At 47.9% G+C, this 26,564-nt stretch overlaps 1 protein-coding gene across 2 annotated transcripts in view; it reads right to left on the reverse strand.

Moving 5' to 3' along the window:
- Nucleotides 1-26,564, reverse strand: part of atp8a1 (ATPase phospholipid transporting 8A1) — an 89,840-nt gene that overhangs the window by 20,008 nt on the left and 43,268 nt on the right. For both annotated transcript variants that reach the window (XM_060062738.1, XM_060062739.1), the window contains 11 exons: nucleotides 25,767-25,839; nucleotides 20,657-20,762; nucleotides 18,870-18,952; nucleotides 17,392-17,441; nucleotides 16,759-16,828; nucleotides 16,205-16,289; nucleotides 15,170-15,309; nucleotides 12,670-12,808; nucleotides 9,109-9,173; nucleotides 3,536-3,708; nucleotides 884-1,067 (listed from right to left, as the gene is read on the reverse strand). In XM_060062738.1, coding sequence (XP_059918721.1) covers nucleotides 884-1,067; nucleotides 3,536-3,708; nucleotides 9,109-9,173; nucleotides 12,670-12,808; nucleotides 15,170-15,309; nucleotides 16,205-16,289; nucleotides 16,759-16,828; nucleotides 17,392-17,441; nucleotides 18,870-18,952; nucleotides 20,657-20,762; nucleotides 25,767-25,839 — 1,168 coding nt within the window. The remainder of the gene's footprint in view (nucleotides 1-883; nucleotides 1,068-3,535; nucleotides 3,709-9,108; nucleotides 9,174-12,669; nucleotides 12,809-15,169; nucleotides 15,310-16,204; nucleotides 16,290-16,758; nucleotides 16,829-17,391; nucleotides 17,442-18,869; nucleotides 18,953-20,656; nucleotides 20,763-25,766; nucleotides 25,840-26,564) is intronic.

The following is a 26,564-nucleotide window of genomic DNA, read 5'->3' on the forward strand; positions in this document are numbered from 1 at the left end:
ATGCACCCCTGTGCCAATAAGGGCCAAACCACACCAGTCTGAAGCGGTAATTTAATCAGACGCAGGGACTAAATGGATTACTTCAGGCCGCATTTTTTTTGCAAAAGATATGCATTCTGCATGTCATGTGGATGGAAAGGGGCACTTAAAGACAACCCAAGTCCCTCTGTGAGTAACCGAACGCTGAGACACAAAGAATTGACTGTGCCTTGCCACTCCTCCCCTCCTCCCTCCCACCCCCCCCACCCCGATCTCGGCCTGTGGCTACAGAGTTGCCGCAAACACGAAGTACAGAACAGCGGGCGGTGAATAACCGGAATACAGGAGAGCCATTAGCTTTTGTTGCCAGCATATTCCTGCTTGTTTATGCAGTTTTGCGCGTCAACGCCGAGTTTCAGGTACAGTATATTGGTTACTGGGTTGTGTGGGTTGGTTTACATAGCGTTTGGCGAAAGGCTCTGTTACTGGGGAGAATGTGTAGTAGTGAATGTTAAGTTGCTTATCACAGCACAGGTGTATTTGAGACGCTGCTAGTGGTATGGTCAACATGGCCTAGCAAGATACCGAGGAATCTGCTTTCAGACCCACATTTGACCATTTGCATTAATCTAATTTGCAAAGCTGCTTTGATTGAGTTATACTTGGGCCGAGAGGCACTTAGAAAAGACATTATCTATCCAGTCGTTATTTTGTGATTCTGTAACGTATTATGTGCTTTTTTTCTCCTCGTTTTAATCAATGAGACGTCTTCATTGCCCCCCCCGTTCCAGTAGGTCATCTATGAGACCAGGTTGACAATGGCAGGGCCCACCATAACAACATCAACAACAACGGTCACGACAAGAGTCCGGGCCACTGGTGGAGCAGGAAGCGGGGGACCCACCTGGGCGATGGAGTAGTCGGAGGAGTTGGCGGCCTGCAGACCCTCGTTCCCCGAGATGCCCACGCCCACGTGCGCCGTCTGGATCATGCCCACGTCGTTGGCCCCGTCGCCGATGGCCAGGGTGATCACCTTCACCTGCTTCTTCACCAGCTCCACCACCTCAGACTTCTGCAGCGGAGACACCCTGGAGGAGAAACAGAGACGTTTCATCACGGCTTGTTAGGACTCTCCGAAATTGGGGGGAAGCCATTTTGTTTTCATTGGCAGGCAGAGGAAAGATAAAAAGGAGTCGGAAAACCCAGAGTACCCCCTTTTCAGGGCATGGTGTGAATCTCATAAAGGGATGAGAAGCCACATATAGGACTAAGGGCGACCGCAGGACGTTCTATAAACCGTTAAATATATACGCCGCGGCAAATCCCTTCAGGAGGCATTTTGATGTATTTCCTCGCACGGAATTTTCCCAATTTTCCTAGTATTGAGCAATGTAATTGAGGTCCGTAGGAAAACACAAAAGTCATGCGGTCAGCGTTTCACAAACCCCGGCGCGCTCGCTCAAACGTCCCTGACAAGCATGGCGGTTTGAAGACAACCAGTGAGCCGGGTCAACCGACTTTATGAAACCGCTTTATAGAGCGCAGTTTGCACATGCCAAAAGAAAAGGCTAATGAAGTCGTTTAGCAGCTTTCATGGTTCAGTCCAAAAACACATGTCTTTTAAATAAATAATACATCCTGCTCATTTCATCATTTGTTTTGACAACGTTGCACATGCCACATAAATCACAAACTACTCCCTGGAATACGGAGTGAAACAACGTTCGAGTGCGGAGCAATCTTGAAATCACACAACGCAGTAAAAACGATGATTGTAACGTTTCTTCAATTGTTGTCCAAACATTACACCACCGACCGCTGAGGCTAAACGCTCAAGATGGACGAGCTCTTGCGGAGCAAAGCAGGCGACGACACATGCAGAATGCTCGCTCCGGCCTCATGCACGACCGTTTATCTGGTCTTCTGGAGGATGATTGCATACGACAGCCGTTTTGCTCTCCCCCCCCCCCCGTCTGCCTCTCTCCCACTCCCCCGCGGACTCTTGCCTGACTTGCGTAACCGGGCCCCGTCACGCAGGGGCCCCGCTCTGAAGGGCCCCACTGGGCACCGCCACGCAGGGCCCCATCGAACCCTGTCACGAAGGGCCCCATCTCGAAGGGCCCATAGGGTCCGTCACCCATGATGGGTCTGACTCATCCAGTAAACTCCTCCTTTACGAGGCGTCGGGGGTCATGTTGACTGACAGTCCTGAGGCAAGTCCCCCCCCATATGCACATAAGTGTGGACACACACACACACACACACACACACACACACACACACACACACACACACACACACACACACACACAAATGCACATGTGGAGCCACACACAAACACACATGTGGACAAACAGACACACACACACATACACACACGTACGTATACACACACACACGTGGGAAAATACACAAGGACACACACACACGCACACACACGTGGACAAATACACACACGGACACACACACATCTGGATGTACACATACACATACATGTGGACCAACACACAAGGACACACACACACATGGACCAACGAATACACACATACACCTCTCTGTCCACATGCCGGAGGCAGCACAGTGATGTACGGTCCAGCCGGTCTCCAGAGATGACGTTGTAACCTGGGAAACCTCTCTAAAGTAAGCCAATTCCTGGTGAAGACAAAGGCGGTTTGCCTCTTGATGCTTTGACCAGCGGGGCCTCATTCGCCGATACCAGCCTTCTGTGTGTGTGCGTGCTCGCGTGTGTGTATGTGGAGGAGGACGAAGGCGTGTACATGCGACATCAACACCGTTTCAAAGCTAAAAGGAAGCCGCCGGGACGTCAGGGTGAGAGTCCCGGTCAGGCACCTGTAGGAGTGTTGTTGTGAGAGCACGGGGCCGGGGCCCCGTGCTGCATACCTGGTCACCGTCCCCCGAGCCCATAAGCACTTCCTTCTATTTATTCCGCCCCCGGTACGTCAACACTGTGGCCCTTCATCCTGTGTAGCTGGCTGGGTTCTAGTCAACCAGCACAGGTTAGCACTCATGAAATGGCTCAAGCACTCATGAAATACCTCGCGCTCCTTTTGGGTGACTTTGGGTGAAAAAGCTGCGCAAAGCAATTTGTTGATCCAAGAAGCTCCGTAGAGAATCACCAATAAAACTGTCAATTTGATCTGATATTTCCCAGCTCCGGTAAACTACCTCATGAACACACTTCACCATGTTACCTCCTGTTACCAGGTGCCACCGACGCAACAAGGTAGACTCTAAACGACGCCATGTTTTTGGGTTGAATAATAGCGCCTGTATCAACACAATGATTACCATTGACCATTTAGTCGTTGAGCACAGGCCGTCCGTTCAAAGTTAGTGTATTCAGATACGGGATCGAACCCGGAACCTTTCACCACACCAAGATTCTTTCTGTTCCTAATAAAAGAGTTAAGAGTATTACAGTAATTACCTGTGGTTAAATAGTTAACGGTACTACTTTAATCAACTGTGGTTAAAGAGTTAACAGGACAACACTAATTACCTTTGGTTAAAGAGTTAACAGGACAACACTAATTACCTGCAGCAAATGACGGCCTTGCAGGAGAGGGCCAGGTCCAGGAAGTGCTGGCGCGCCCCGAGCGTGAGCGCGTACTTCAGGGTGGTGCCGTCAATGATCAGGGCGAAGTCGTTCTCCTTGTACAGGGCGTCTCCCAGCATCCCACAGTGGTAGCCTAGAGTCTCCCTGGTCGCCTGGGGGCACAAGACACACAGGAAAACACGTTTTATATCACTGTTTATTTTGTGTTTAATTAATGGAATTATTAGGTTTATAATTGACAGGTCTTAAAAGATAATGGATCAACTTCCAAACATGCATACGTATAATAATAGCCCTATAGTACATGTATGTATACTGTATGGTCGTGAAGTAAGTATATGCTCCTGTGTGTATATATTTATTCGCGTCAAATGTGTTGGTACATTTCTGCAGCGTCCACAAAGTGTCCTAGTATCCACGTTCACGAGGGGTTAAGTTAATGTAAAGTCAGATGTACTAGATATTCTAGTGATGCCTAATCATTTTGGAGATTATTTTTCCATTTGAGGCAATATGTTGCAAGCCATTTTCAGGACGGCATGAAAAGTCATTTGATGAAAGAGGCGGGGGGTGGGGTTCCTTAGGGTGAGGTTAGCCTATGGAAATGTGTGGGAAGCCAGGATTTTAACCATACCTGACAAGTAAAATAGCAATCATCAACCCAACCTTAGTATTAGTTTAACAGTTGAACTTTGTTAAATTGCAAGGAGAGGTGGATTTGCTAGGGATCACGGTGCACTGAAGGCAAAATGTTCCTTTTAAACACAATTCCTCACTGCTAGGCATTAGGAGTAAAGCCCTGTACCGAAAATCTTTATACTACACTGATTGGGTCACAAAACAATAATGACCAAATACATTCTTTCGGGTCATTATCATTTCATACAGTACTGTGCTACAAACCTACACATCATGTATGATGTTCGTCAAACCTGTCTCTAAAAAGATGAAACCAAATATTTTAAGACTACCAGTATCCTGCACCCTTTTATGCACACATTACGCGCCTATTGCAGCGTAACCAGACCCCAGAAGGTGGACGGCCCAGGTTTGGTGATATATACAGACACAGCCATGCAGGGCGATGAAAAGCTATAAATCTTAGGGTGACAATGGATTTAAGTCCATAGGTACAAGACAAACGGATACCTCCACTAAACCTTGACGGAGACAAATGGGATTGGAGACTTTTATTCATCCTGTTGTGATCTTCTTACCACATGGGGAAGACGTCGGGAAATGAAGCCAACCATTTGACCCACACAAGCAGCCTACAACTGCATTCAAAAGCAAACTGAGACGCCAAAACATTTTAGTGTAAGACATAATCCTTCTAAAGCAAGATGGTGAAATACTATTAGAGCGTTTAAAACAACAATTCGGTTAGTATTTTTGGGCCAATGTAAAGCCTCAATCAATCATTGGGGGCAGTGGAATAGTCTTAAATGACAGTACATTTTAGGAAAAATGGAAAATTACATGTTATTAGAACCTTATTGTATGAGGCCACTACATACACACACGATACCCCCAATACACATACACAAACTTGGAAAACACACACACACACACACACACACACACACACACACACACACACACACACACACACACACACACACACACACACACACACACACACACACACACACACACACACACACACACACAGAAGTGCGTCCCAAAAACAAACCAGCACGGGTTGCCCCCATGTCAAGGTGTTCAGGTGATTAATAACTAATCCCGCCAGTGAAGCTCAAAACATACACAGACCCAAAGCAAACACTGCATCGCTCATACCTGCCCGGCGGATACACCTGATGTCATGGCACACGCGACGCCGCCCGTAAACACACAGGCCAGCTGCGAGCCGTAACCAAAGCTGGCAGTACCAGATGGCGCGGTGACCGGGACGGATGGAGGGAACGGCTCTAAATGGCGGTGGAGCGCCGAACCAAATAAACAGCTGATTGGGCGCATACATCTCGGGGAATTAAGTAGCAGAGCGTCATCAATTTAAATGGAGGGACGGAGACAAGATAATGGCCGGCAATTATTCTCACTTGTTTCCAATTAAGGTGTTTCCAAACTTTCTTTCGGCGCAGTGAAGCGTTTTTAAAGGAGGCGATGGTTCGAGAGGGTTTAGTGTTACTGCGTTAAGGTGTGCGTTTTGTGTTTCGTGTTTGTTTCTTTTGACCTGGGTTTCCCAATAGGTCATTTTTTCGGGAGGGAGAACAGAACAATGGAGAACATCGGGGTTTGTACCTCGTGGGATCACAGAGGACACCCCTGCTTGGCATAACACCTCGCTGAAACCCAAGCTCAGAGGAAATATTTGGACAGGGGGCTTTTGAGTTTCAAGAGGAGAGACGGCGAGAGAGACATCTCGATGGACAGAGAGAGAGAGAGAGAAAGAGAAAGAGAAAGAGAAAGAGAGAGAAACGAGAGAGAGGGGGAGAGAGAGAGAGCTAAACCAGAGGAGACGATTGGTGATGGCAAGCTGTGAGAGTGTGTGAGCGTGCAAGTGTGTGTAGGGCTATGCATGGGTTGCGTGACAACTATATTAAACCTTAGAATAAAGTGCGAAGAAACAACCTTTTCGTTGGCACGGCTGACTACACATCAGCACATCTGTTTAAGTGTGCGCGTATGTGTGTGTGTGTGCGTGTGCGTGCTGTATGTGTGTGTGTGTCCGTGCACATGTGTACATGTGATGAATGTGTGGGGAAGCAACTCTTGTGTGGTCGCCGTACAACCTATACATCACGCATTGCGATAAGCACAGTTTACCACAGCGGCCATTTTCTCAAGTAGGGGGAAGCCACTTCTCCCCTAATTTCAACTGAGGAATTCCCGTGCGAATGCTACGCGTCTCCGGGCTAAAGCCCCTTTTGTTATGGTTATAATCGACCGGTTTAGCCTACGTGTCTCTCCAGTGTTTTGGCCCGGGAGTGGGGATGTTCCGGGGCATCTGTATGAGCGCCCTATGGAGGCCGGGGCTCCGTTGTTGATACAGGCGCTGAGCGATGCAGCCAGCCCAGACCTGACAGCCAAGACGGGGGGAAGGATCATCTGATGGAGGCCAGCGGGGCCATCGCGTGTTCCTGTGTTTAACGCAAACCAAGGGTGCCCCGCGGGCAGATGGTGTCCGATGGAGACTGACACGCGCACAGAGGCCAACGCACGGAGGCTTTTGGGGGGAATGCACAGGCTTGTTTGACCGCGGACAGACGCTCGTTAACACATACACAGAAACGCACACCTCTACACCGGCCGGAGGCATAACGCTGATGGATTGTACAGCCGGTCTCTAGAGATGGAACACACACACACACACACACACACACACACACACACACACACACACACACACACACACACACACACACACACACACACACACACACACACACACACACACACACACACACACACACACACACGGTGAGGATGGATGGGCATCGGGGATCACCTGTTGCTTTTGTATAAAAGCTAAAAGGGCAGTTTGGCAAAGTGCCAAGATCCTGTTGACCATTCTGGAACAAAACCTCTATATCCACCTTATCATCAGACTGCCTGTATACTTATGATACCTAGGATATTTACAACACCAAACGTATGACTAAAGTTAGATATAACAGTAGTTATTGCAGCCATATGTTCTGTAAACACGCAGCCCTTTCAGTGACTATCAAAGGGCGGCCGTCTGGATAATAAAGTTTGCCTAATGACCTGAGACCACCTTGGGGAGCAGGGCTCCTCTCTGGGGACCCGGGAGGCAGGGGGCGGGGGGGTCGGGGGGGGGACGGGGGGACACCACCGGGGCTCAAATCACCGAGAAGCCGAGCCTTCCTTGATAAGCATTTCTAAACACACAGTCGGGACAGGGGCGGGGGGGGGGGGGGGGGGAAGCGGGGGTCACGCTCCGATTACGTTACGGGCCGGGCCGGCTTTTTTAGCAACACGAGAGCACCCCAACCGCCACGGCTGGGGGGGGCCGCAGGCGCGGGCCCTCTGTTGTTCATCGAGGACCCCCGCTTAGTCTCGCTAGAGGAGTTCCTGTGTTTGCGCGGCAACAAACAGTCTCGGTACGGGCGTCTGTGCAGCCGCAGGAGAATGGGAGCTGACATTTCAAAGGGCCCCCCTGGCTCCCCCGTGCTGGAACCGAGGCCCCGGGCCCCCACGTTTCACCCTCCACTCCATTCATCATGCCTAACGACCGGCTGAAGGCCGTCCGTCATCGGACCCCCGCCCCTGCGTCCCCGTCTCTGCTCGACTTCTCCACCGCGTCGCCACCCTCTCCTTCTCAGCCCTTCGCCGACTTTTCTTCACCATCAGCCCGAACCACTCCACGCAGAACCACTCCACCCCCACCCCCTCCACCTCCACCTCCATCCATGTACTCTGGGTTATTCCCCCCCTGATCCTGGTCCAAACAGGAGGGGCTGGAGGTTCCCCTGCTCTGCTGGAGGGGTTCCCTCCCAGCGAGAGGCGCCGTAGCTCCACGGCTAAGGCCCTCCACAGCAGAGGATGAGCGGCTCCAGGAGGACAGCAGGTGTCCCTGTCCGGATCGTGAGCAGAACTGATTCTTCTGTCGGGACGGTGATGGCTCTCCCGAGGCCTCTCGCCGCGTCTGTCCAGTTGTCTTCTTCAATCTTAACAAAAGGAGAGCTACGGGCCGTTCTCTGGTGAACGTCCCCACAGGAGGACGCAACGTGATATATTTTGAGATGCACGCAAGGAAATACTTTGTGTCATCGAGAGACGTTGTGAAAGACCAGAAGTAGGAAAACTGTAAGATCTGAACACCAAGGCCAAGATGAAAGTTTAGAAATAGTCTGTATTATGGGGGTTCTTTTTTCCAAGTTCATGTTTAGAATGTTTTACAGATACACCGTATCGTAGCCATATTTGGTGTGAAAACTGTTTGGGTTTGGTTTGTTTAAAGAAGTCTGTTTTAGTTAAGTTGCACATTCATTCCTCACAATGACCCTCATAGTCGCCAATGAGGCATCCAAGACAATAATAAATCGATTGATTTGAATTGTGTAATTGAAAAGAAGAAATTAAAGAAGACAAAAGAAAAAATAAATAATGCAATCAACCTCCCTCACCAAGCACCACAGATGCTCGGTATACAACAAGGGAATAGTGATGGTTAAAAATGCAGTTTAGAGGCATGAGGAGCATAGTAATGTACCCTGGATTAGTTTAGCGCTATGTCAACCTACTGCCTATTGTTTGTTCAGACGAGGGATACCATCTAGTTAACAAGGTGTGACTTGTAAACAAAATGGACAGGTCGGAGATACGTTGACCTATGAACTGAAAAAAACAAGACTAAACCGTGGATGAGATTGATACAGCCAAGAATAAAATCACACATCTAATATGGATCCAAATCTAGCATTAATTTAAGCCTGTATTTCATACAAAAAAATCATTGGACAATGCTGAACTGATTGCTTACTGAGGGTGTTTAGAGAAGGGTACATCAAGGTACTTCAAGAAACGTACTTGAAGAGAAATAAATCAAATGATGAATAACTTACATCCAGACTGTCCTCGTTGATCACCAGCATGCCCATGTTCTTGGTCAGCAGTCTGCAAGAATGTCCTGCAAAACAAGGAAGAAAATAAATGTGATTTGGTCAATGGACAGATCACCATGATATATAGGCAGATCAGATCACCTTCCCATGGAAACGAGCCAGACAAGCCGTTGTGTAACGAGTAAACCAGAAGAAACACTTGGGAGTAGCATGTTACACAGCATTTCAGTTAACCTCAATTACCGGTACTTATGGAACAAGTTTCTTGGGACACGGTTTTACAGCTCGAGATTTACAAGAGGGTCGTTACTGCTCTGTTGGACCCCCTGGGGGGAGGTCACCCCTGGCTGGGATGGGTGCTCGGGTCACGGGCAGGGGGGCAGCTAGGGACTCCCGTGGGTGGGGGAAGAACAACACAACCACAAGAGATCATAAGAGGAATCCCTTGAAGATATTGCATGTTCAAAAACAGGATGTTTTGGCCGTTATTTACGTTAGGTTTTAGGATTTACGGATTTATGGGACTCATTTGTGTTTTACAGATAATGTCAGCTGTACATGTCTGTGGTGTGTGTCCAGGTGCTATCTGACAGCTGTGCTCATGCTGTGGACACCAATGCCTTTCAGGACATCAGAGTTTTCCCTGAATCTGAGGCAGAACAGCTTTCCCCTTTCACTGGGTTTGTGTTTTGTGGCGGGACCTCAAAATGTGCAGTTTTTAGCACAACTCATGTACCGTAGGCGTAGAGATGAAGTCGGGTGTCATTATTAATAATTCCAAGGGCTCGATCAACACAGCTCCTTTGTAAAGACTATTTTTAGTTTTTATTCTATTTTGGATCGCCTCTAAAGTTGTTTTTCTGTCAATCAGACAATATTTGCGCAGCGTTTAAGGGGGGCAAAGAGGCCTGCACACAGAAGCCCCTAATCACCATTCCCAGCGCGAGCAACGCACACAGAGAAGGTCATCCAAGACCACGTCAACGGACGCAAAACACACACGGCGACAGGCACACAGCGGGGCCCGTCCCACACAGAGCAGGTCCTGTAAGAGGAAATACGCCCGGGCCTTCCCGAGTCAACACCAGACGATCCAGAGCTCTGGACCGGGCCAGATTGTTTTCTTAAGCGCAAACAAGTAAACTTCCCTAAGAATATTCTCCACGCGTGGAAACATGTCCCTCCATCTCAACACGGCTAGCCCAAGGGTCAATGCCTTCACGAATGAACCCACTGCTTGAAGTGTTGAACCTCAGCTCTTTTAATTCGAGCTCCATCACCCCTCCCTGCGATCGCCGTTGTTTATTCTCCAACGGAGAATCGATTCATTCCAGACAGCGTATTCTTGGGGGGGGGGGGGGGGGGGGGGGGGCAGGCGGAACTAAAACGCAGCTCCTAGAGGGGTTGGGGAATGTTTAAGCGCGACACACAACAGTGTCACACAATAACCTCCCGTAGCTCTCTATTGGGGGAGGGGGGGGGTCATTAATGATACAAATTAAGAGGCACAGTTGGAGCTCTAAATGGCTGCCAAGGAGTTGGGTTTGCGGGCCGGTCAGGACGGCAGGCAAAAAGGAGGGGAAGCCGTTCAGGGAATAGGGGTGCAGGTAAAGGGGGGGCACACGTACAAAGGGGGTGGGGGTGGGGCGTCTGGGGAGGGGGGTAGCATTAGTGTTGGCAGTTCAGACTGCATTTATCCCTGTTAAGAGGTGGAGAGAACACCCCCCATGGTGATCTTGCCCCCGGGCCAAGATCCACCCTGCCTGTGCCAACTCCTCACTATCCAGATCTCTAACCAGTGGGAGGTTATCAACAAGCTCACTGATTGGCCAGTGTCGTTTGATGTTTTTCACAGAGTATGACATAGCCATCCCAAAGCTCCGACTTCTCATTCAGAAGTGAAGTTATTCTTTGAGTCGACAAGTTGACAAAACCGGGTCATAGACGAGGACTAATGGATTTGAGCGAGACTAAAAACCAGTGTCGTTTTTGGCAGGACTGAACTTGGTTAGCAATGGTGACCTATGTCTTCACTCCCGTCATTAGTGTGACAGCCCGCTGTCTCGGCGGGATCAGGGGGCCGGAGATAATGTAGAACCAACCACATGTTACTGGGCCGACCTGCTGCGGCCAGAGGTGAGTCGTGAACCTCGGTCTCGATCTTTCAACACGCCAAAGGGTCAAAAAAAAAAGAAAAAGCTAAGTCAACAGCTTCCACACAGCAGCGCAGTCAAAGCGGCACGGCCTGTAAAAAAAAGCATTAAAAAACACCACTTCCCCTCCTGCGCGTGTGTGTGTGTGTGTGTTCGTGCTCGTGTGTGTGTGTGTGTGTGTGTGTGTGTGTGTGTGTGTGTGTGTGTGTGTGTGTGTGTGTGTGTGTGTGTGTGTGTGTGTGTGTGTGTGTGTTTACGCGTGTGTGTTTGTGTGTATGCGTATGTGTGGCTCTGGAGGACCTCCTCCACATCTGGGCACGGCGGGGGCACAAAGAGCCGATTCAGGCGGGCCGAGGTGGTGGCTGGCCGCACGACGGAGGTCCTTCCCTTATTTAATGTTTTAACCCGCCACTCTTTTAACAGGTTGTCCGCTCGCAGGGATAACTCGCTTGTTGCAGTTTGTGCTAACTCGCCCACATCTGAGGGGTATTAAGAGGCCGGCCCTTACAGGGAGTGGGAGCTGGACACACCGCCGCTCAGTCACTGGCAGTTCTGCGGGGCGCTTTCCCTTTTTTTATGAGCGGGAGCAGGGTTAGGGAGGATGGGCGCCGGGGGGGATACCCTAGGCTCAATCCCAGAGAACTGCTAAATATGTAGAGAAAGGTAAGGGGTGTGTACTTGTGTGCGTGTGTGTGCTTGTGTGTGACCCTGTGTGCACGCGTACGTGTGTGAGCCGGTGTGTGTGTGAGCCGGTGCATGTGTGTGCCTGTGCACTTGTGTGTGTGCCGGTGCACACACACCTGTGTGTGTGTGTGTGTGTGTGTGTGTGTGTGTGTGTGTGTGTGTGTGTGTGTGTGTGTGTGTGTGTGTGTGTGTGTGTGTGTGTGTGTGTGTGTGTGTGTGTATGGGGGTGTTTGTGCACATACGGTGTGTTATTTAATCTCAACGTCAGTCAGTATGCTCGTACATCACGTCGCATTCTCAGACGGATGTTTCTGTCGGAGGGGTCTAACGGGGAGAGGGAGGGTCTGCTGCCTTGTCAGGTGTTTTCCCCCCGCCTCTGGGGAGAAATGGCCCCTAGGATTTGATGTAAGGCCCTGCTTGATTTTCTGAGGGTCCTGTCCAGGTGAACCACTTCTCAAAACCAAAGCAGACGATGATAAATATGCGTGGCTTTGCTACATTGGATTTGGTTTGAACAAAGTTTGAACCTTTTAGTACTCATTTCTTTCATGACTTGTAAACGAGAAGTATATGATGAGTATATGATCTTTTAGATCTTTTCTACATTTTTAACCTCTTGAATTGAGTTGAACATTGAGTGACACAAGCTCCGTGGAAGTCAACAACTAACTCATTCCCTCAACCGCCTCCATCCACCTCTATCCACCTCCATCTATTCTCTTACCGATATTGATGGCGGTCTCCTGCTTGTCCCCGGTCAGGATCCAGATCTTGATGTCGGCCTTGATGAGGGTCTCGATGGTCTCGGGCACCTTGTCCTGCAGCTTGTCCTCTATGGCCGTGGCCCCCAGCAGCAGCAGGTTCTGTGGACGCAGAGGTAAGGTAAACAACCCGGGCAAGGTGGGGAACCTCCAGAGGGGTCTTTACAGCGTCATGTGTCACTGAAGTATTGGGCCGGGGGCCGGCCGGACTGTGTCACTCAGTCAGGGCGGTGTTCTTTACATCCAATCAGCTGCGCTTGTTTTTCCACCCGGCAAAGACGCTAGGTTTTAGCTTGGTTTGAGCGAGGTCAGAAGGGGGGAGATCAATGTAGTTTTAAGAAGAGACTGCACAATCGCGCGCACACACACACGTATATCTATGAAAGCAGGCACACATGCGTACATTTGGGACCTCAAACATACACGTATACAGGTGCACACACACACACAGCAAACCCACCACCTCACAAAGGTTGGCTTACACACACAAGCACACACGCACGCACGCACGCATTCGTACGATCTCTACAGAGAGTCATATTACACAGATTGAATTCTGTGTAGATAATCAAGATCCTAGGACTAGATATCTTTAGTCCCTAAAAGGCTTTTGCTGAATTCATAATTGTATCGATCAAGTAAGGGTGCCTGTAGCATGATGCACGTTTGCAACGCTAGTAAAAAAATAATAATAATCTCGCTGACCAATTGGTTTGCTAATTCTTTTTAAACAGGGAATATTGTAGGATATCTGTACATGAATCAACTTGGTACACAAATCCTGTCATTCAGGCATTGGATGCCTTAAATGCAGTAACTTTTGAAGAAAATAAAGTTTCCTTCATAAAATGTCAAAAGAGTGAACAACGTGCGTCATTTTTATCATAAAATTCACCTCTGTGCAATTTTGGCCAACATAATCTTTCCGTCTGGATCTAGTTAGCGGGACTAAACAGTGACACTCAATTTATCAGACTTACACTTGAATCTAGTGCGCCACCTTGTGGTACTGATACCACACACACACACACACACACACACACACACACACACACACACACACACACACACACACACACACACACACACACACACACACACACACACACACACACACACACACACACACACACACACACACACACCCCCACACCCACCCCCCCCCCCCCCCGCCGGGCTCTTTAGTGTCTGCAAAATCACGTTCCCATATCCAAAGTTTGGACGTTTGAAACTTTTAGTTTGGGAATCATAAACCTCTCTCGAAAGTTAGTGCGGTAATGTGTTACACACCGACCAGCGTCTCCCCTGCCCCCTCCACCACCACCACCACTTCCCCCGGAGAGCTTTTACGTGAACTTTATGATTGATGGCGTCCATTTGTGTCGGTGGAAGCCTTGAGGGGCCACTAGGAGCCTCGCCAGGGGCCCTGATTTACGATGCTGGCCGCACATGTTTGACCAGCGCGTCCACATCAGGCGACGCTCACAGGGAAGCGATTGTACTTCCTGCCCTGTGCTAGCTGGGAACACCGACGCACACACGCAGCACACACACAAACACAGTAACATGCACACTTACAGTGTGCGCGTGTGCGTGCACATCAACGCATGCACACATGTACACGCACACAAACACATACATATACAAACACACACACGACATGTAAACCCACGTACATACGCAGACACGATCAAACCAAATAGCACGGTGGCACACGGTGCGACATACACACCAACATAAACACACACGCACCAACGCACGCACGCACGCACGCACGCAGACACACACACACACACACGCACACACACACTTCTAAGCGTGTTTAGGTTGACGTGACGGCCACTAACGACCCGGAGGTCCTGACTGGGGCTTCCAGCGAGGGGAGCCCGTTTGATGCGAGCGGCCATGTTGACTGGGGTTATTCAAAACGGAAGGCTCTGCTGAAAGGTAAACATGGGATTAGGAGGGAGGCTCGCGACAGAAGGGAAACAGGCCACATGCCACGAAGGACCGAGGACCCAGAGCGCTGGTCGGTGGACCAGAGGAGAGGTAAGAGGAGCGGAGAGGTTGTTGTTGGGGAGAAGGTCCCAGCCCGCTGTCATGGAAGTCTTTGACGGAGCAGAACAATTAGAGTTGTTTGCGTTTAAAGCCTGTGTTTCTTGGAGGCTTCTACGATAACATATGTTTCCCAGTGTTGTTGTAATGTCTAAAGCTATGAACCTAGTATTATACAGTATAATGATGTTGTAATCCAGCAGAAATAGCGCTGCTAAGCGATCTAAAATGGCCGTGTTGGATAATCAATCCCCATTTTTATATCCGTACTCGATCTATATTTATCTCTCTCTCTTCATCCATCTACTCGTTTGATCTAATCACCCCCTCCATTGGTCTATTACCTATCCATCGGTCTACCTGTCTGTGACTGTGTCTACAGTGGGCACGGGGTGAGGTGACGCCCACCTTCTCTATGAGCTCGTACGTCTCCTCCATCTTGAGGGAGCGGTTCTGCAGCGAGGTGGAGGCCCTCTGGTGGATCTCCAGCCACTGCTGGTAGGTCGACTCGCTGACCTCCGCCACAGCAAAGCACAGAGTGCGCAGCCCTGCAACGACAGAGGTGACATCGACGATCAGAGCTATCGGGGAAACATTGGAGCGGCTAGGAAAACTACAAAAATGGCGGCTTGAGCAGGTCAAGATAATGAATGGAGGAAATGAAAAGTGCAGAATGGCTTTAGGAATCTGACCACGGTGCCTAATAGGGTTTATTTAATTATGAGTGGTACTCAAGTGCAACACATCACAACGCTGTCAAGTATGTGTTAAAACTAAAGTCTGCAATTTGGCAGATAAGATGTTCTTGGTAGAGATGATCATAACTCATCATTACTGAAGATGTTATTGCATACAACTCTAGAGCAAAAGCATTACAATTTGAATGTAAAGATCATCCTATTTAAAAGCAACCCAAACAATTACCCAATAGCAAAAGCACTGGAAAAAAAACACAAGATGGCTACTAAATTCAAAATAAATCAAACATTTCACATATACTGTTGCATAGCACATTTAGTCCCACATCGGCCACATCCGACTAAGTCATTGTACAAGACTAACACAAGAGGGCAGTATTACCCCAGATGTGAAAACAGCCACAGTTTATGTGCCTACATTATCTGATGCGGTTTCTCTAGGAGCTGGGCTTCATAACAGCACTTCTTCAAGGTTCTCCTTTATGTTGTCCTTAATTTTGATTTGCATCATTTGTAAATTTAAGAACAAACAAAACAATGACAAATACAGCAAACCACCTAGACCTAGCCTTAAAACTCAAATTCTGTCGATGAGGGATTGCTCTATACTAGGTTCCTGGGAGTTAACTGATACATGGGATGCATACTAATGGGATGCATACTAATGAGATGTATAAAAAAAAAAAGAAACAACCGTATGTAGCTCTTATTGTTCGCCTACAGGGGGCACCGTTTCCCCACTCACCCTCGGTGGCGAACGTTTCCAGGTGCTTCAGTGTGATCTCTTTGTACCTGGAGCTGTCGGCGAGGCGGTCGTAGACCACAGTGTCCTGAAGAGACAACACACCAACGTTGGCCACTCACACCACAGGACAAATATGAATCAACAAATGAATGAATGATTGAACGAACCACTTGGTCTCACAGAACAGTGCTATCAGGTTCAGCATAGAAGCCCTGATTAAGACTGATGACGGATGGCTGTCTTTTTCGTTTCGCCTTGAATAAAGGTGTGATCCGACTGGATCAGACTGCGCCCCTCCATTTGGCGCAGTGGGAGAGACTGTATGTTTTAAATAGTGACGTCATTGACACCGATCTTAACGGGGCTCTCGAACGATATGTTGTGCTGCGTGATTCCTTAAATATGTTTCCAGTCAGAAAAACGGCTATTTCAAAAACGCTGGTCTTTTTGATTTGTCTACTGCTGATGGGAGGGGCGGGAGGGACGAGGCAGAGCGTTTCCAACGAGGGGCGAAGGTCTGTCATGCGTTGCCATGGAGAGAGACAGGCACTCACGGCTCCTTTGCAGTAGAGGCGGATCTTTCCGGATGGGGTGCGTATGATGACCGACATCCTCTTCCTCGTGCTGAGGATGGGGGGGAGAGGAGAGAGAGAGAGAGAGAGAGAGAGAGAGAGAGAGAGAGAGAGAGAGAGAGAGAGAGAGAGAGAGAGAGAGAGAGAGAGAGAGAGAGAGAGAGAGAGAGAGAGAGAGAACAAAGAAACAGAGAGAGACACAGATGGTTAGAAACAGAGAAAAGGAGAGTGATACAGTGATACAGAAAGAGAAGGGAGGGGGGTGGGTGAGAGAGAGCAAATACCAAAGGTGTTACCACCACTAAAGCTAAGCTAATTATCACCTCGAGCAGGCAAAATGTAAGACATAACGCCTCAAACACAACTGTGCTGTTTCTCCTTTAACTTGTATTGGAGCATAGTGTATGAACAGATGTCGCAAAACAATATACTATAAACATATATTTCCTATATATTTTTACTTTTTTTTTTAAAAGTATAATAACAGCTTCTATCGTCATCATCATCATATGCATCATAGAATCTTCATAGAATTGTCCATGATTGCACGAACAAGCAGACCAGATGGTACGAGGCCAGTACCTCACAGATGTGACCTATTAATAAGGTGAATACCTTGTGAACTCCAGCACATGCAGCAGTTCATACTTCTCCTCCTTCCCGATCTGAAAACACATGACACATCGTTCCAAGATTAGAAAAGGGCAGTCTTAAAGAGCTCGTAAAGTAGAGAGAGACACACACACACACACACACACACACACACACACACACACACACACACACACACACACACACACACACCTTAGCCAATCAGGCTTCAGTTTAAACTTTAACAGTTAAAATCGGTTAGGGTTGTTCTGTCTTTCAATCAGTCAACACAACTGGCAACGTATGAAGAGAAAGAAGGAAACACGGTAAAGCAGGTGAATTAATTCTCTTAATTGTAAATTGAATTAATTCTCTTAATTGGAGAGGACTGCTCAGTGCAGGCGATCAGCTGATTAAGGAGACGTTGCGCTGCGCGATGCGAGAACCTAATAGGAAGGTTAACACAGCTGACCCGAGCCTCTGAGACAGAGCGCCCGCTTCGCCAGCTATAATAAGCAAACGCTTCTGGTCTTCCGGCCTTTACCTTATTACCCTGAGGTGCAGTCACCCTGTTAGGCAATTAAAAAGCACAAGACACCGGGCTGACCTTAGAGCCTTCAGAAGACACACACAGCCCAAGAACGTCATAATTTAATCATGGGATTTCAAGGTAGCTTTCTCTTTTCCGTCACATCCGCTAACGGGGCTGCCGTTTGCAGGGCAGTGTTTTTGGGGTATTTACCTTATTGCATCGCCCGGAGGCAGTGTGTTTTATTAGATCCGGATGAAACCTGGATAAGACCACGAGCATGTGACTTTACACAATGCCCTTGATTGTTCAATCCGATTAAACGCTAATGCTGTGAAATAGCAACAGCGAGAGAGCAATAGACGTTCCTCCTGACATTTAGCCAAACAGAACATTTCCGAACAATACAATTTGCGATGTGGGAGGTTTTCCACAGGCCATGACAGGCCGCCTTAGTTTCAACACGGTTGCCCTTTAGACTCGCAGGCCGCAGCCAATGCACAAAGACTCCTATTATTGGCCATTTCATCATCAGACCGACATCACTTCCCCTGATAGAAACACATTCATCTTTAGAGGGGACATATTATACCACCAGGTGTGAGTGCGATTAGCCTTACAAGCCGTTTAAAAAATCTGCCCCATATGACATCACTAGTGGGCGTGTCAACCTAGATATGTTCTGCATAGATGAGCAACGTTTACTTCAGTCCACTGGTTAGGCTGGTAGACTGATCTACCCAGCACAGATCTAGGTGGACACGCCCACTAGTGACGTCATATGGGGCCGATTTTCAAAACGGCTTGTAAGGCTAATCAAACTCACACCTGGTGGTATAAGATGTCCCCTTTAAACACATGTAATTTGGTAGACCAACGGGGTCTTACAACGAGATGACACGCTTAGAGTCAGCATTGGGATGGAACCACCTGACCCCCCCCCCCCCCCCCCCCCGTTAAATTCCAGTCTCACCGAGTCCAGGATGACCGTGTCGGGGGTCCGGCCTGTGAAAACGAAGCCCAGGTTGCGTGCGGCCCTCACAAGGGCTCCCTCGTCTGGGGGAGAAACCGGGACAGAAACGGGGAGAAAGAGAGACACATTCAACACGTCAGGGGACACGTCTCAAACAGCAGGTAAAGGCGCAGGACACTTTTTGATTTTGCCAGACTGTGTTCCGTCGTTTACTGGCCCACTGGACACGATGAGGGTGTCGGACCACAGAGCGACTGCTCCCGGTAAATGGTTCCAGCACCTCTCTACAGAGTAACTCCCCTCAAGACTCGAGCCCTTACTGTTCTCTGTGACGGTAGAAAAAAGACGGAGCTGCCTTTTTGTTTTCTATCAAACATTGATGGAGGGGTGCTGGGTGTATTGTCGCCAACAGTGTTAGTGGCTAGGGAGCTCAACTCCCAGGAGGTTCTTCTGTGTGTGATCCCTGATGACTGCAGCCTCGCTGAGAGTCCACCTTCAGCACGATTCAACCTATGATAACCCCTAGCTGCTTCTGAATGACCTGCGTCCGTATTCACTACTCAATATGGTTATGGTAGGAACCACGTATTCAAATAGATAACCCATAGCACCTTTTTTCTCCCTGTACCTACGCGGACAACTAGTGGTGTGCGTGGGTACTGCAGGTGGTACCTGGGTATTTATTCTTGGTTTTTCTTCATTGGCCTTTGCATTACATTTGATTGTGTATAGCAGTTTTTTAAATAGTGTTGCTTTGTGCAGTCCGATTTATACGTTATCCAATGTTATGTTTTCCATTGATGTTTTGCGTTACTTCCCGTATGATACAAATACACACTGGAAGCAAAAGCATCATTGCTGACTGTTTCCCACTGGCCAAAGCCTTCTTGCAGTAATAATTGTGTCCAAAGGGGGCGCTGTGCCACTCTTTCTGCTATGCTTAGGAGATTTTTCACCACAGGAAATTTGATTTTCCTAAAGCTCTCTCTCGCCTCCATCCTTAATGTTAATTCTAATTTCCATGAGTAATATTTAGCAACTGAATGTCATATTTTTTTTAACAGATTACAATCGCCAGTTGTTCTTTGCATAAGGACAATAGGAAATTACAATTCTAAGGGAAATGGGATCTCACCTCAAAGTATTAAACATCATCTGATAAACTGCACCGGTCTGTTATGAAAGGGATAAAGGCTGGACAGCTTGCTTGCAAACCAGGAACATTTCCTTTTTTTGGTGTTATCCAGTTCATCAGTTTGATGTTGTTTCAAAGTCCTAATGGAGTCTCTTGAAAGTATACGCAGCAAAAATAGAGACAAACCATAGAGACCAGAGACTAACTTTCAACTTTTACATTTTAACTTGAGACATTTGGGTTTGAGGGTTGAAACGTTTACACCCGGACTACTCTCCACCGGTGAAGGGTGGAGGAAGTGACCAGGCTTGTTTTCATCAATTATTTCCCTCACTCTAAGATGCCTGGTCTGGTCTGAGGAGGAGGAGGAGGAGGAGGAGGAGAAAGAAAAGGAGGAGAAGGAGAAGAAAAAGAAAGTGGAGGAGGACAAGAGAAGGATAAAGAGAAAGACAAAGTGGAGGAGGAGGAGGAGGAGGAGGAGGAGGAGGAGGAGGAGGAGGAGAAAGAAAAGGAGGAGAAGGAGAAGAAAAAGAAAGTGGAGGAGGACAAGAGAAGGATAAAGAGACAGACGGAGGAGGAGGAGGAGGAGGAGGAGGAGGAGGAGGAGGAGGAGGAGGAGGAGGAGGAGGAGGAGGGATGCAGAGGAGTGTACCGGGAGAAGCGGCCTGGTAGGAGATGGATCCATCGGTGTGCTCCGGTACGGCTGTGTGGCATACAGCCATCATGGTCATGAAGTCCAGGATCACGCCTGCTGTAGGCTTCACACGAGGGGAGAAAGAGAAGGAGAGAGAGAAAGTTTGACCGGGTTTGTCTTTGGAATCACAAATAAATTCAACAAAATGGATGAAGACATTATGCGCAGTACAGTTACAGAGTTTCTCTCACAATCAATATTTATTTTAAGCATTTGGAAGTAGGACAAAGCAACGTGGGAACAAACTGGGCTGTTTTAGCCTAAATATGATGTTATTTACAGTGATCGAGCATTCCAGCTGAAGAATGGCGATGCCATATATAGTTTGTGTTTTCACAGAAGTACAGAAAACTTTGCTATATACGAGATCATCGATTAGCCGTGTGCCAGCCAGGACAAGAAACAAACTAGCTTGGCCTTATTCCGAGCAGGTTTTGCCAAAAGAATAGCAGAAAGAGCCACTGAGTGGCTGGCCTGAAGCCAGTGGAGGCAGAGCTACTGTACAATAGGGCTGGTCTCAATACGATCCTAAAGCAGACATACAATTCACTTCATCAGGTACACCTTTAGTCTGGTGAATCAAATATGGCAACGCTCGCGTCAATAGTAAATGAATTAACAAAGACAATAAAAAGCAAGCAATATCTACACAAAATTGAACGACTGAATGGTAAACAGCAGAATAAAAAAAACATTCTGCACAAAGCAAAATAAAGAATGAATAAATAAATCACATGAAAAACAAAGAAGTTGAAAAACAACGCGGTGAGAAAAACAAAAAAAACGATAATCCATTCCTAGCCGATATATTGTGACGACGAGCGTGACGAACACCGTGACGACCAGCATGACGACACGCGGTCAACCGGCTGGCATCTGCTGGGGCTCAGCTCTGACGGCCGAGGGTTACTTGGCCCCCCGACCTGCAGCGAGTGACCTCCACCGGGGCCAGGGGTCTCCCCCCCGGGCCTCTGGGGGACGCTAAGTGGCGGTGACGGGCGGGCTGGCAGCGAGACGCGTCATCGCCCAGCCTCTCGTGGTGGATGTAAAAGAGCTGACTAGGACTCTGGGGGACACTGGTGTACATCGTGACGTCAGCCAGGCTCAGTCTGGGGTTTATATTGCTTAATGTGTACGCACTTATTGTGTGTCGTATTTAGTCACATTACTTAGTTATGTAGCATCTAATCCTAGCTATCTTGTTGTATACGGAGAATGGGTTAACCTAGCGATAGTTAGTGTTTGGCACTTGGTTCTGTGAACATCCTTACTGTACCGACAGTGATATATTGTTTCAATTTCTTATTACAAATGTACTTATTGTAAGTCGCTTTGGATAAAAGCATCTGTTAAATGCCCTCAATGTAAATGTCAATGTAAATATTAACTCTGGGTTATGATTGACAAGTGGATAATCACACGTGAAGATTGTAATCGCAAGGCTTAAGTCTAGATAATGATAAGACATTACGTGAATTTGGCTGCGTGATTCTATGGATGTGTGGGTGTGCGAGTGTGAGCTTGCCTGTCCGTGTTTCCTGTATCTGGGTCCCGGGCCCTAATGAAGCCATTTGGTTCTGCTACATCAACAAACAACCTGCACAAAGCCTTGACGGTCTAGGAGTCAAAAGATGGCGCAAGCCCCAGTCCTTCCACACAATAGCTCCTCAAACAACCGAACCCTTTATGCATTTCTGAGGGAAGCCACGCTTTGTGTGCATGTAGAAAACTAGGCTTTCATGGCTGTGTGCTGTGTGTGCCTTGGTCGCTGTTTCAATATTGGCCCCTGCCAGCAGACTCCATAAACAATGTGAGAGAGACTCGGAGAGGCCTTTCTCTGAATGGAAGAACACAGCCTATTACTGACCTGGATCATGCTATAGCAGGTCTTTCAGCCTCTGGACTAGGCATTACGGTGCGTGTGCATGTGTGTGATTGTGTGTGCTCATCTGTGTGTGCATGTGTGTGTGTGTGTAAATAGAACAGGCCATGTAGACATGGACCTAGGCTTCAGCAGCAGTATCAGGGGTGCCGGTTAGCACGCCGCCAGCGGCTTTGACCCCCGACCGAGACTTCTGGGTAATGAGTGTCAGCGCCACGGTGACAGACATTCACAGCTCTGGACGCGACCGCGGCGGTAGAAGAGGAAACCGGGCCAGAGAGGCTAGAATCTTTATGAAATTAAGACACAGAGACCAAAAGGGACATGCAAACACTGCTCCGTTTCACTTTGAACACACAGAACACACCGTCAACCGTTTCCTAAGTAATTTGTCATTTGTTTTCACGCCAATTTCGTCAATGATTCATTTTAAATTTGACAAGGCTGGAAGTATGTCGATCATTCTGGGTAATTTATGGTGGAGGATACATTCTGGGATCAGTACTTTTTGGTGGGATTGTCTAAACAACGACCCATGCAGTGAAGGATTAAGGCGGTGATCAACATAAGGGAACAGACCTTTCGCAGCCATCCGCTGGTAGCAGCGACTGGGCCGAAAACGCGACACAAGAGGGGTTTTTGGTCTATTTACAAACTGTAAACTCCTCATCAACAGAGTACTCCCCCTCTCTGACCTCGCCACTCTATTAGCCTCCACACTGAAACACGCTGCAGGCAAAGCAGAGATGGTGGCCAACAAGGGGGGGGATTTCACTCAACTCTTTGAGTGAAACCTTCTCACGTTCACTCGACACTCGCGATAAACAAGGGGGTCAAGTGTTGGCGTTCACGCGTCGAAAAAAAGACACTGAACTAAAAATGCGTTTTATTTTTAAAAGGGGGAAATAAACACTGACAGCTCAGACACGTAGCGAGTGTGGGCAGAATACCGACGCCACCGCGCGCCGTTCAACACATCATCATTAGGACTCCTCACAGAGACCAGAGCAAAACAAACGATTACAACGTAATAATTAAGAAAGGCCGGGGAGACAAACGCTGATCCGAAGCTATCTCGCTAATGTGTCGTTGCTGTAATAAACACGGCAAACAGCGATCATAACACGTCCCTAACCCAGGGGTACCGCTGTCGTATGTAATGAGGCGTGGCACGCAACACGCACACACCACAAACAATGCAGGTGGTTTCTCACTAATTTACCCGTTTTATAAAGAAACGATAAACATGTATCGGTAGGTTACCATCCAAAAGATTCACCGTCAACACACCGGTTTCCCTGAGGGTGTTGTCATATGCTTTCATATTAACTTGGTCGATGATTCCTTTTGAATTTGACACGGCAAATTCTGTCTGTAGGTCGTTTGCATTTTTGGAATGGGTTGAACGGTGCATCCTAGGTAATTTGTGGTGGAAGATACGTTTTAGGATTAGTGTTCTGAGAATCAGAATCAGAATAGGTTTATTGCCAAATACATTTACACATATTAGGAATTTGTCTTGGTATTCGTATTCGTGACACCCTGGACTCAACAAACACACACTCAACAAACACTGCTGCTAATTTCTCAATTATTTGCATGTCCGATAATGTAAAGATAAACATTCACGGCTGGTACATCTGCCTCATCAATCAGCAGGCTGATCCTCTATGTCCCCGTAGGTGGGGCTGACTAAGTGTCCCGGGCTGAGGCCATGACAGCAGCCATTTTGAGAGTAAACACGCTACCAGCAACCACTGCGCAAGTGGAGGAATAATTGGTATTGCACATGTGAACTCCACATGTGAACAAGCACTGTGTTTACAAGGACATGCATGATATTTTAAACCTATAGGGACAATGTATGACTTCAAAGACCCATGTTATGTGATTTTTTTCAAATATATTTTAATCTCATTGACAGTAGTTTCACCCTCAGGAGTTGAGGCATCTTTGAAAAAAAAAAAAAAATCACACCTTAAAGATATTCAAATGGTCATGAGCGAAGTGGTTGAAGAGCGAACAAATGCATTTATGCATTTAAGTAGTGTAGTGTGGTTACGTTTCTTCATCTCCTAGCCAGCATGTTCTACAGTCCACAGTCTACCTGTAGACGTCACTGAGCAAGGCGTACAATCCCTTCCTGCTCATGAATCACGACCAAAATGAGCTATCAAAACACTAATGATCTGCAAGTTTTTGGATTAAAGTGTCTGCTCAACGATTAAACAGGATATAGCAACCTGTCAGAAAGCAAAAATATTGAGATGAGGAAATGGGCCGTGACCACGCACTATTTATTACTGACACACTTGCAGTGTCGTTTCTGCATTTCGAGAAGTGTTGGTGACATTTCTAGAAGTGTTAAAAAAACCAACACCTCGACAAATGCGCCAACAGCAGTCGTGGAGGAGCGTACAAACAAGCATTGCGTTAAAAAAAAAATGATTGGCAAGAATGTATTTCTCCCAAAAATTCAAGTCAGTCCTATTTGACCTCGAACTCAACATCAAAGATCGTACCAACTAAGCAGTAGCAGTCACCCCGACACAAAAAAATTACACAAGGGAGCCACCACAATGTGTTGCTCCGTCTTTGAAAACAAAACAAGAAACAGATGTAGCTAGAACAAACATCGAAGAAAGCAAATGGGTTTGCTCTAGAATTCAGAGGGATTTGGGTAACAACTAAACAAAGCGCCGGTTTGACATCCTGCCAGCCTGGGCTAACTAGCTAGTTGTTTACACCAGCTCTAAAGAAGACATTCCTCACACCCCTGGGGAAATTCAAATCTAGCCGTTAACACTGGCGATGGCGTGATGCTAACTTTCCCGTCAGTGGCGCCCGTCCACAAAAGACATCCTGAAGTACTGAAGAGAGCAGCAAGCCACCAGAGTGTGGAACAGCTTCTGAACATCGGTCCAGAGTGCTGACTGGAACACTGCCGATTGTTTTTCTTTGGTCTGTGTGTTGTTCTTTTTTTAATCATCTCTTTAATGTATTTATAGACCAAAAACATGCACCCTGGAAAAACCCAGCAAATCAGGAAAATGGCGTGGCATTAACAGATTCCCTCCCCCCCCCCCCCCACACACACACACACCCACCCCCCCCCCCCCCACCCACCCCTCTCCGCCGTCCCAGTGGGGGGGGGGCGGAAGACTGGGACGCCCCGGAGTTACTTACGTGATTACTCTGGAGGTTTTCCAGTAAGCTCGGGTCATTAAACTCAGCCTCCTCTGACGATTGCGTGCTGTGCCTGGGAAGGAGAGAGAGAGAGAGACAGCAGAGTCAGAACCGGCATGCCCAGTGAGAGGGGATGGGGGGGGAGGTTTAGAACACAATCACAAACAAACAAACAGACCACTACACAACATGCCAGACAACGGTACGTCCTCAAACAGCTCCCATGTTGGGCAGGGGGAAAGTGGTTGTTAAAAAGGTTACACAGAAACATTTGGAGCATGTTTTATTTAAACCAGAAACTCATCAAGGTTAACCTTAGTCAAGGAAAAACATAACTGATGGCTACACTGAGGTAGAATCAAATGCTTAGTGGTTTTCCAACAAAGCCATGGGTGGCTGTACTTTGATTCTGGTAAAACATCAGCAAGAAATAAAACAACCTGAAAGCCTAATGGTGGAGTCTCCTCCATCTCCTGAACCAGTAACACAGAGTAGACTTCGCTTATGTGCAGCCACAATACCACACAAACACGACCGGCATTCACAACGGCTGGTTTAACAGCCATGGCTGCAGAGAAGCATCACAAGCATAGTATGCGTTTATGTGCCACTGCACTTTGCTGCGGACCCCCCTATGTTTCAGCTCAAAGGTTGATGGATTCTTAAGGGCGGTGCGTCTGATCTTACACAAGTGGTGCGCCGGTTGCCTGAGCTTTTGGTTTGCCAGTGGAAAATATCAGAGGGAAGGAAAGTGGTGAGGATGACTGCACTGCACAACAGCAGATGCCAGCAGAAGCT

Source organism: Gadus macrocephalus, chromosome 10 (assembly GCF_031168955.1).
Source record: "Gadus macrocephalus chromosome 10, ASM3116895v1".
NCBI classification, from domain to species: domain Eukaryota; kingdom Metazoa; phylum Chordata; class Actinopteri; order Gadiformes; family Gadidae; genus Gadus; species Gadus macrocephalus.